Genomic DNA, 11,736 nt, shown 5'->3' with positions numbered 1-11,736 from the left:
CCCGAAAAAAATAGAATACAAATGGGATTCGAATTGAATTGGCACGGTAAACGTGCACTCTGCAAAATTTGAACGAAGCGGGGAAAGTCGCAGTAACCGCGCGGAACCAAATCTGCCAGATGGAAATCACTGCTGCCTATCCCTGCCACGCAAAGCCTATATGCTGGATTTCTATAGGTTTCGATAGGGGTAGGTTTGTAATTTCACCCAAACGTGACGTAACCGCCTCTCACCCGGATTCATACACGGTGGGCGCCAAAATACAGTGTGTCCTCGGCCAAAATCGACTCCCTCCCTGATTCATATTCATACACGGTGGGCGCCAAAAACAAACTCTCGTCGGCAAATATTCGGTGTATGCGAGATTACCGTCCTATCCCCGACCGACTAGTGTTGCTGTGATGTAGTAGAAATTTGAAACGGGGGCTAAGTTTGTAAATTTCCTCGCATTTGAGACAAGCGCGCCCTGAAGACATGGTTCCCCCCTTCCTCTCCACCTCCATTTCCCCATTCGTACTCCGTGGGCGCCAAAACACCCTCTCCACCGTAGCCTCCGCCGTCCGCCACCCCATCCACCACCGTCCTCCTCCACCATGCCGGAGCTGATACCCCGACGTCGTCGTCCATTACAAGAGATCGACCTCTCTCATCCACGGCTTCGGACCGGGATCCTTGCATCCCGTCCTCTCGCTTCATCCCCGTCGTCGTCCACCTTGCCGGCGCCGCTCCTACGACCGTCTCATCCACCGAACGCCGTCGGCACCGTCTACCCTCCTAGATCTGCTTCCACGCCGCCGATAGCCATCGCTACCGCAACACCGTCAAATTCTCAGCAGATGCCTACATGGTGCCACACCAGAGGCGGTACTCTTTCGTATCTTCTCAACTTATTTATCGCAACAAGAAAATAGATCGCCACTACTTTACTCTGATTTCTTGTCTTGGTTGCGAAGTTGCCTTTGTCCGGTTTGCACCTTCAGATCCGCCATGGCACGCTCAACACCATACTCGCAATGCTTATGGTTTTCCCCTTTTATATTCCACACTAGTTAAATCACAGTAGACTGAATTTCAATATTGGGTCAGTCGATTTTTCAGAGCTCGCCGGAGTTCGCCGGTGCGATCGAAGGGGCTCGGGTGGTTGTGGGGCCTCGCCGAACGAAGAAAACTCGACATGGGTGGGGGTTGGGGTGGGGGTGGCGGAGGAACACAGGCGGTGGGGGCTGGTGGTCCGGCCGGCGGCCCGTGCGGTGTTCTGTATGGGAAGAATCAGAGACGAGGAAGAACAAGGGTTAGGAGACATAGGATCTTCATCCAACCGCCTGAAATGGTCGAGAGACAGCTAGGAGTTGCATTCTTAATGCGCTCTGGTTCATCATGTGTGGGCACTGCGCAACCAACATTTTATTATCCAAAATCTACTTGCTCTTCTTTACCATGTTCCTCTTCCGTTCTTTTTTAATATGTACTCTCTTCGTTCCTAAATACAAGTCTTTGTATAGATTCCACCATGGACTACATATGGAGCAAAATGAGTGAATCTACACTCTAAAATGTACCTGGATACATCTGTATGTGATCCATAGTGGAAATCTCTACCAAGACTTATATTTTGGAACGGAGGGAGTATGATAGTAGTACAATATGTTCCTTTTACTGAAGATGAGGAGGGACAATTGTAGTGTAGAGGTCTATACGGTCGGTTGTGATGGACACTTTGAGCCTCTTTGATTCGTAGGATCTTGTAAACATAGGAATAGGATTTGTAGTGGCCTGCTCACTTGAATCCTATAAGAATAGCAAGGAAATGCGGGGAGCTGTGTCACCTTTGAGAGTTACATTGATATTAATAGTATCGGACCTTCACTTGAAGAGAGCTTGTATCCGAAGCCTTTCTAGCCGTACCGGCAATACTAGAGCATATATTCCAGCAAGTTCCACTTTGCTGATTTTACTCTGATGCTTAAGGTTTTCCTGTTATATCTACACTATGATCTGTGTAGCTGCTTTGTGTCGCACTAGCAGCAGTCCACTCTTGAAGCTAAACTCTGCAATGACTTACAAAATTGGCACCAAGGCATTGAGTGCCATTCTGGATGCAATGAAACTCATACGCTCCCCACCTGTTGATTCTTGTTCAGAATATCATCCTAATGACTATTCTAACCTCGAGGAGTCAAAGGCAGATGGCCTGTCCTGTTCACCCATCAAGATGCCTGTTCTAATTTGGCAATGTTTTATTTATTGCGGGTATCTTGCATATGTTGTCTTGCATTTCTTCTACTTTGTTGCGCCACCATCTGCTAGTTTACTCATCATATATGTCGAGATGCCATGCCCATCCATTATCAATACATATTCCATCTGTCATCATACCATGTTTTTCCACTCAAATGTTGTTCTTGTGCATCAGACATCAAAAAGGAAGAGGGTGATTGCCGAACCTGAAGGAGCACCAGCAAAGTCCTTGAAAAATGTGGTGGTGCCGGAGAAATCAGACAGCACCCCACTTATATTGGATGTACAACCAGTGACACAAAATGTAGGACCGACTCCAGCAGACTGTACCCATACTTCACTGGCCACACCACTAGCCCCACCACACAGGACCTGCACTAAAGCAAAAGGTATACCGATTTCATTTGCCATAGCACCAGTTGTACCACAGAAAAATCCCACTCCAGCAAAAAGTACAGCAAGTCCACCGGCCGAAGACCTATCCCAACTGCAGAGACGACCAATTCCTGCAGATTGGAACCCCATTCCATTTATTCCTAGTTTAAAAGACATTTCTTTCAATGTTGTTAGGGACTACGTGCATATATTCCCATCATGGGAAGATTATTGTGAAGACAAACACCATTTTCACATCTTCCTGTCCAACTTACGTGTAAGTGCTATTATTCATGGCTATTATTTTCCTGTTTTCTGCTCATTGAACACATCAATGATTTACATTACGTTGTTTTAACTAGGCGAGGGTCAATCTGGATAGTCATGACGAGCAAAGCTTGCTTGTGCTTTTCAAGGAAGCATTGCAACAGTATCGGTGTTACCTGAGGAAACCACACTTTGATGGCAAGTCTATAAATGAATTCCTGGTGAAGTCTCCTGTGCTAAATTTAGAAGACATTGAATGGAAAAACCTTGTTATGCACTGGTCTCACTCCTAGGATGAGGTACTGTCTATGAAATCACATGACAATTTGAACTTCTACTTTTCCGCATGTGCCTTACAGATCTTTTTTGCAGGAAATCTGCTCGAAGAAGAATTCCGGTTTGACAAGAACGACAGGATATCTCAAATATGCTGCCCGCTGCTTTGCTCTTGTTAGTACCTGTTGTCCTGTATCACTGTACTTGCATACATACCTGGTTCATTATGTGACAGCAGTATGCATGATAGCTTGCTTATCAATTGTTTGCTCCAAATTATCTGATCTGCATGAATGGTTACATTAGTGTAGAATATATCCAATGCCAATGTTTTTTTAGCTCTGCATTGTTCTTGTAAGTACATGCTGTCCTTTATCAGTGTACTTATAATGACAGGTAGTTGTTCATGTACCATCACTCTGCAGCTTATTTTCCTTTGCCCTCCATTTTCTACACATCATATCTATATTTACTCTTACCATAAGGTTGGTACCGAAGAAGTTTAGCTGTGCATTGCTCTTGGCTGTACCTTTTGCCTGTATCGTTGCACTTAAATTTATAGCTACTTGGTTATGTAGCATCACTCTTCATCTTATCTTAAATATTCTCCATTTTTCGTATATTATCACATCTATATTTACTCTTAACAAAATTAGAATAAAGGCAATGCTTTTGAAGAAGATTCTGTGGTAAACTTCTTGAATTACCCTCCCCCCATCAGCATGAACAAGGCCTTTATAGAGCCTGTCTTCACCAATAATGTAAGTTTGTCCATCTCAAGCCTTCAAACTTTGTTGTATATATTTGGTTAGGCATGACTACAACAGCTATTTATTTTTGGTGTTTGCATCAAATTGCTTGTTTAAAGTTTATTATATGTAGTTCATAAACAAAAGTTCGTCCTTTCTCAATTTAAGTTTTTAGTTGTACAACCAAGTTCCTTCTTCATACCATGTAAATTAAACTATACATAGCAAGTGATCTTCTTTTGCACTGCATGTATGCTTCTGTTCTTCATCTGTAATCCAGTGGTGTGGTGAACCTACCCACTGCAGCACAATGTCATATTCTGCAATGTCTTAACTATGAAAAATGTCATATCATTCTACTATTATTTAAACCATCTCTTTATTTTCCAATCTGAAATGGTATAAATTGACAGCACACTAACCATTGATACTTATGAGTTCTTGATCTGTAATCTAGTGGTGTCGTGAAGCTGCCAACTCCTTCACTATGTCATTTCCTGCCATGTCTTAACCTGAAGAATACCATATTGTGTTTATGCAAATTTAAAATGTGTCACTTTATTCGTCAGTAAGAAATGTGATGAATTGTCAGCACTGATACTTTTATGTGCAAAACCTGTCATTTGTCTGCTTGTTTATCTTTCAGAGTGAGGAAGATATAAGTGTTGAACAAGCGCAACCTCATCATCTTGCTCAGCTGCTTGCGCTGCAGCTCCCCAGCAGGGCTAACCTTTCTTGGAATCTATTGAAGTGCTGTCGGTTTTGTATATTATTTTGTTGGCGTGTTTATTTGCACTGGTGGCGATCTTTGATGCCCAGTGTATGTAATCTGCTGTCTGCTTGTGCTTTATTATCATAGTGGCGAACTTTGATGCCCAGTGGATGTAATATGCCGTAATTTCTTTATTGTATAGTCTAGGTTTTTTTTTGTTATTCACGATACTGCAGTTATTTTGCTGTATATATATCCTGTCTTCGCAGTAAACCGGCCAAACGGCCGTCATGCAATCACGATGTAGGTTGGGCCTGAAACATGCCGATCAGCTCACGGGCCAGCAGCAGCCCGAAATGAACCCCGTCCCATGATTGTGTGAATCAAATCACGGGCTTTTAACAGGCTGAAAAATTGTCTTGGTCCTTGTTTGGCCCAATCAGATATCGGCTGTAAGCAGGCCGGATGCAATCCGGGCCGTAGTTAGGTCCAACTATATGACGGGCTTTTTAATAGGCTGAAATTAATATAGGGCCGAAATGTTAAACGGGCCTTAACAGGCCAAAACTAATATCAGGCCGAATTACTAAGTGGGCATTTAGCAAGTGGGCCCAAAAGCATAGTGTCCAGTTGACGGGTCGAATCTGATATGGGCCATAATTAGGCCCAAAACCTCTTAAAGGGCCGGACCTGATCTGAGCCGTAATTTGGCCCAGAACGTGGTAGGCTTTTAACGGGTCGGATCTCATATGGGCCACTATTAGGCCCGGAGCGTGGCAGACCATTAATAGACCGTATCAAATATGGGCCGGCATTTGGCCCAAAACATGGCAGCCAGTTAACGGGCCGGCCTAGTAGGGTCCTCAAAATCTTGTGGGCCTATAGCTGGGCCGGCCCATTAATGTCGGCGACATCTCATGGGCCTTTAGCTGGGCCAGCCCATTATGATCCGCAAGAATGTTGTGGGCCTTTACCTGGGCCGGCCTATTATGGCACACAAAAATCTTGTGGGCCTGTACCTGGGCCGACCCATTATGGCCCGCGAAATCTTGTGGGACTTAGCTGGGCCAGCCCATTATGGCCCGCAAAATCTCGTGGGCCTTTAGCTGGGCCGGCCCATTATGGTCCGCAAAATCTTGTGGGCCTTTAGTTGGGCCGACCCACTTAAACTTGTTGGGCCATGCCACGTGTCGACGTATCATAGGCGCCTTCTGTCCAATGAGTGGATGACATCTGTCCCGATGATGAGCCGACACGTGTTTCCTCTAGCCAATGATGATTTTACACGTGGAAAATTCCCATTGGTCGGGGCTGTTAACGGGTTATCGGATCCAAAACCAACCCGATAGCTTAATGGCGTTCCGTTACGGTGGATGCCACGTGTCAGTCACCCTTGACAAAAGCACTTCTGTGACGCGCAATTTATCGTCATGGAAGTGGACACTTCCGTGATGATAATTTTGGTAATGTCATGGAACACTTCTACGATAGCACAGGTATGACTATCTTGATTCTGTCATAAATTTGTCATGGATGTACATGCATGACAAAAAAGCGACCTACTGTGGCAAACACGTATCATCACGGAAGTGTTTTTTTTGTAGTGTCAGCTGCTCGCGTGCTTGGCAGCGTGGCGGCATCGCGAGGAGGGACTGCAGACGACGTGAGCGGGCGAGCCTTCGGCTTGGCGGCGACACGGTGGTGATGGGCGAGAAATTATTGGCCGGAGCAGGCGGGCGCTGGCATGCGCAACGGCGGCGGCATATTGATGAGTGCACGTATGGGAGCTTAGTTTAGGGCCTGTTTGGTTCCAAATAAGTCACCAACTTATAAGTCAAAAAGTGAAAAAAGTGACTTACTGGAACCAAACAGGCCCTTAGTTTTATATAGGGTTGGTCAAACTTAAAAGAAAACCGTACTAGTACACGTAAACATTAGACTTAGGCAGCTCTTTTATTAGTTACCACAACCATGATACAGAATCCTATGCAAGCGCGTGAACCGCGGCCGCGTGGTCGATCGAACGGTGCGTCACCGTGTCGCGCTCGAAGGACACCCACTGAACCTTTTTGTGTGTGTGAAAACAATGCCCGAATGTGACTCAACTTTTTTTTCCGGGAAAAGTTCTTGACGCTACAATATTTCCATATATTTGAATTTGCTCCCGTTCGTGTTTATTTGGATTTGGACATTTTAGGTGCGCCCTAGTTTTTTTAATACTGATTTTGGGGATGTTTGGTTCCCAGCCACCGTTTGCCAAGCCAAAATTTGGCAGCCACAGTTTAGTTGGCATGTGTTTGGTTTTTTCCACACTTAGGCTCGCCACACTTTATTGCCACTATGGCCCACTTGTCATAGAGACAATGTTGCCACACTTGCCTAAGGTTAGTTCTTCAAAATGAGAGCCACAAGTTGGCAAGCCTAAGGGAATCTTGCCACACTTTTTGAGTGTATGTAATGTGGGACCCTAATGTGGCTTGCCTAAGGTGTGGCTTGAACCAAACACCCACCTAAGCTGGTCAAACTTGCCTAACCTTAGGTGTGGCAATCTTAGGCAAACTTACGGGCTGTTTGGTTTTAGGACTAGCATTGCCACACTTTGCCACACATTTTTGCCAAACTTGACTAAGGTTAGTTTATCAAAATGAGAGCCACAAGGTGGAAAGCCTAAGGGAATCTTGCCACACTTTTTGTGTGTATGCCATGTGGGGTCCAAGTGTGGCTTGCCTAAGGTGTGGCTTGAACCAAACACTCACCTAAGTTGGTCAAACTTGCCTAACCTTAGGTGTGGCAATCTTTGGCAAAGTTAGTCACAAACCAAACAGCCCCTTAGTGTCAACCAAACAACCCCTGTGTGTGTGACTGAGAGAGAACGTGTGTATGTGTCCATATGTGTGTTGTGGATGAAGGGCAATGTGGAGTCTGTGTGCGTGTGATAGAGACATAGAGAGGTGTGAATGTGCAAATGATCATGCATGAGTGAGACATAGACAGATGCCGATACGTTGTGTATACATGAGAGAACGGTCTTCTATTTTACTTGCGTGTGTGTGTGTGTGAGAGAGAGGAGCATCCGTAACACAACAACCATCTCTCTCGATTCGTCCGTACCTCGCACGATAGCATGTAACACATGCATCAACGCGCACATTTTGACACCCCCACCCGGCCCTGCCCACCTCAAGGCCCGCACATCACTCTCTATCTCGCACGCACAATCTCTTCATGAATACCCTATTTAGCAAGTAGCTTTCCATCACATACACACACATTTCTCTCCTTAGGTTAGTTTTCTCTCAATATCTGACACACACACACACAAAGAGATAGAGAGACAGCACACATCACACACACACCCCCTCCCCCGAGCACACAATTCATCCCCATCCAAGGTTATATGGCGACCACTCTCGCTTGTGCTTATTCGCACCCCAGCATGCATAACACCTCAATCTTCAAAGAGGGCATCGAGGAGATCAAAGATGGCGACCACACTGCGCTAGAGAATGCGGGGCCATTTGGAAGCAGGATGATGTGACGACGGCTGACAGACTCCTCCCCCACCCTCTCTCTCTCGCACAAAATTACCAATCCCTCTCTCCCTCGCACAAAATTACCAATCCCTCTCTCCCTCGCACAAATTTATCAATCCCTCAACCCACGAGATCCTTCCCCTCTCGTCCATGTTTTTCCAGCTCTCTCATCAAACCTATTGTCTCTTCTCCTTCCACGTGTACAGAATCCGGATGCACACGCATCTCGCGTATATTACAGGTCTCCATCTTTCTGACAGACCTAACGTATTCCTCTCTCTTTCTCTCTCTATCTCCCTCTTTCTATTTCGTTAGGTTTGTCTCCTACTCTTTCGTCCACATACATACAATCTTTCCCGCCCTATCTTCTCCATCTTCGCAAGCTCTCTCTACACGTTTCATTCACACATTGGGATATGTTCAAAATGTTGCTTTTATAATGGCTGATGTAGAGTTATTGTTGGTTTTGTTGCATCCTACAAAGTAATAACTATGAAATGCATTTTGATTGTCATTTGACTGGGATTATGCGAGTTTTAGTATGTTGTGAAGTACTATAGACCTCGTATACATCTTGGAATTCGACAATGATTGTAACTATTGAATTGTATAGACCATTACATTCGAAGTCAGTAGCCTAATATATTTATTTCACAATTTCAACAAATGGTTAATTCACTAAATACTAAGAAAACAAATGTGTACACCCTTCGTTTTTATTTAAGTCTGCGTATTAGCATCGGTCAAAGTCAAGTTTTGTAAACTCTCAGAAAGTTTATAACAAAAAATATTAACATATACAACAACAAATAAATACCATTAGATTCACTATCGAATGTACTTTCACATCATACATATCCGTTATGGTAAATGTTTATATTTCCTATAAACTTGGTCAAACTTTAGGATGTTTGACTTCGGTCAAACCTAATATGCATAGTTTACTAGTACTACTTGCTAGTTTCTTAGCCGAATCACCCAACACTCCACACGGGGAGTTCAGTGTCACAAAATTTTGAGGTCGGTGGGAAAATCTCCCGCGACCCTGATTCGAGCAGTGGGAAGTTACCATCATAGCCTTCGGAACAGGCCTACCGATGATGGTTGGTAGGGGGCTGTTTTCCTAACTTCAGGTTCACCCTACCCAGCCAACCCCACACTGGCACCCAGAGTAGTACACCTGAATACTCCCCATTTTCTATCGCCACCGCAAAATAGACTTCTCCACGACACCGCAGCCTTTGTGCTCCTCCCCTTCTACATCGGCGCACTCATCCACCGCAGCGCATCTGCCTCATCGATGACCTCGTACACCGCACTGGAGCCGGTCCACCGTCGTTTTCATACATGGAGCCTCTTCCCCGGCACCGTCTTCCACGGTCTCGGATCTGCTTCCAGAAAGCCAACGCCAAGTGCAGAAGCACCACCGTCGTGGACAATGAACTGACTCCCATTGTCGACCACGACTCACAGAGGTCGCCGCGACCATCATTCTCCTCCTCGATTGGTAATGTGTGTATTGAATCACTTAGCAGTACATGTGCAGTTCCAATTTTGTTCATACCTACCCTTCAAATTTCCTGGGTGCTATTGTTCCCGGAAAAGTAATTGGTTATAGCCTCCATTGTCCAACATAATATCAGCTTGTAATTGTGCGTCGCTCATGTATCGCGCTGTGCTTGGGTAGGTATTTCATCTGCAACCAGTAGTGTGGCAAATGATGGATAGTTTTTTAGAACTAGCAAGATGCCCATGCGTTGCACGCATCAAGATGCATTTGTATGAGTATTTTATCTTGTAGGAGAAAAGGATGAATGAGGGAATGCCTTATTTTCAAATGCGGAGAGGGGTGTGGGTATCTTTTTGCAAAATTGCCATAGTTTCCTTCCTATCCGTCGGATATAAATCGGATGGCCTATATTGCAGGATGGCAGGAACACCATCATCACCAACTCTATTTTTAATAAGAGTAGGTAAAAAGTAGAGAGATAAAAATAGAGAGTAGAGAAGTAGAGATAAATTTTAAATATAAAATAAATGTAGTAGTAGAGAAGAGAGTAGAGATAGCAGAGACGTCGGGAAAGGATTGCGCGCGCGTGGGAAAAAGCGGCCGGGCATGCGCTAGTTTTGGCGCGCGGCGTCCGGCGCGCTTTATAAAATGCAACGCCCTCCCACCACTCTGTGCCTTGCCACCGCTCTCTCCCCGCTCTGTGCCTCACCACCGCTCTCTCCCCGCTCTTTCTCGCCTCACCGCTGCCGTGCCACCGTGCCATCGCGTCGCCGGGAAACTTGGGGATACCGCAGCGTCCATGCACGCCCCTCCGGCGGCTTCTCCGCCGAGATCCGGTTCTGCGAGATGCACCTCGGCCTCAGTAATTTTGACACCGCCAACGAGGCTTCCCGCGCGTACGACGCGGCGGGGTGGCGCCTCCGGTGGCCTCATAGAACATTGAACTTCCCCAACGTGCCGACGCGGGAGCGGGCATAGGAGCTCATGCCTCTGCCGCGGCTTATCACCGGCGAGGATCGTCGTGACAACCGGAGGCGGGAGCACCGTCTCCGCATCGCCGAGATGGACGTGGAAGCCATGGCGCTGTGGCGCCAACGCTTCCCACAGGACATCATCAACGAGCGCGAGTTCTACGAGCAAAGGAGGGCGGAGAGGGATAAGAGGAGGGCGGAGCGAGCTGCCTATCGCAAGGACAAGCGTAGGCGAAAAGTGGACGCTCAATTCAACACGAGGCTAGGAGCAGCGTCGCCCTAGGAATCCGACGACAATCGGTATCTTCACGCCTATAGTCAGACGTCGGAGGAGGACATCACCGAGGAGGAGTCGGACGACGAGGAGTAGTTGAATAATATTTTTTTATCTATCTATGCTGAGAACTATCATCTACTCTCTATCTCTACTTCTCGATCTCAGCACTGTAAACGCTTTTTAAAGTGCCGTGCGTTGCGATTCTGTTGGAGATGCTCTAACATGGCAGACGAGTGCTTTAATGTTGCCCACAAGATGCACGAGTATTACTAGTAGTATATTTTTCTTGCCATGTTGAGATTTTAAAACCACGAGTACGAACATGCAGAGGAGCAATGAAGACCAAACACGGGATATTGGGGACATCTTCAAGGAGCATGGCAAGTTAAGGAGGAGCTGCACAGAACCTATAAAACGAGCTTTGGTAAGTAACACCCTTTCAATTACTTTCTTTTAGCCTCGTGTTCTTCGATGTGTATATGTTGTAGTTTCTGTTTCTCTTAAGCCTCGTGTTCTTCGATGTGTCATAAGAAGAGTCTTAATCGTCCTAATGCTTTCATTTTTAGCTTGATGTAGGAAGTGGGTGTTCTCACCTTGTAGTCTGTTTTTATATTTTCTTCCTTTTGAACTCACTTCTCCGAGTTCTATTTATCTGGCTTCTAGTAAATGGATCTGGGTTGCTCTGAGTAATTATCTAAAAAAGAAGTAACTTCATGTCAGGATGCAGTTCCTGCGAGGAGGGAAGTATGGTCAACCTCAAGATCATGTTTCCAGAATGAGGTTGGATTACACACAAGGTGCCAGTTCCCTAATGATGCTGGATTAGAC

General features: G+C 45.7%; 1 protein-coding gene across 1 annotated transcript; it reads left to right on the top strand.

The window, feature by feature from the left end:
• Nucleotides 1–10,308: 10,308 nt before the first annotated feature.
• LOC147979168 (ethylene-responsive transcription factor ERF096-like) lies at nt 10,309–10,638 on the top strand. The gene has a single exon (XM_087515064.1). The coding sequence runs from the start codon at nt 10,309–10,311 to the stop codon at nt 10,636–10,638; it is 330 nt and encodes a 109-aa protein (XP_087371190.1).
• The last annotated feature ends 1,098 nt before the right edge of the window (nt 10,639–11,736 follow it).

Source organism: Triticum urartu, chromosome 3A (assembly GCF_056163025.1).
Source record: "Triticum urartu cultivar PI428250 chromosome 3A, HENAU_Tu73, whole genome shotgun sequence".
Classification (NCBI taxonomy): domain Eukaryota; kingdom Viridiplantae; phylum Streptophyta; class Magnoliopsida; order Poales; family Poaceae; genus Triticum; species Triticum urartu.
Note: the sequence above shows the minus strand (reverse complement) of the source record. Positions and strands in the feature narration are given on the sequence as shown.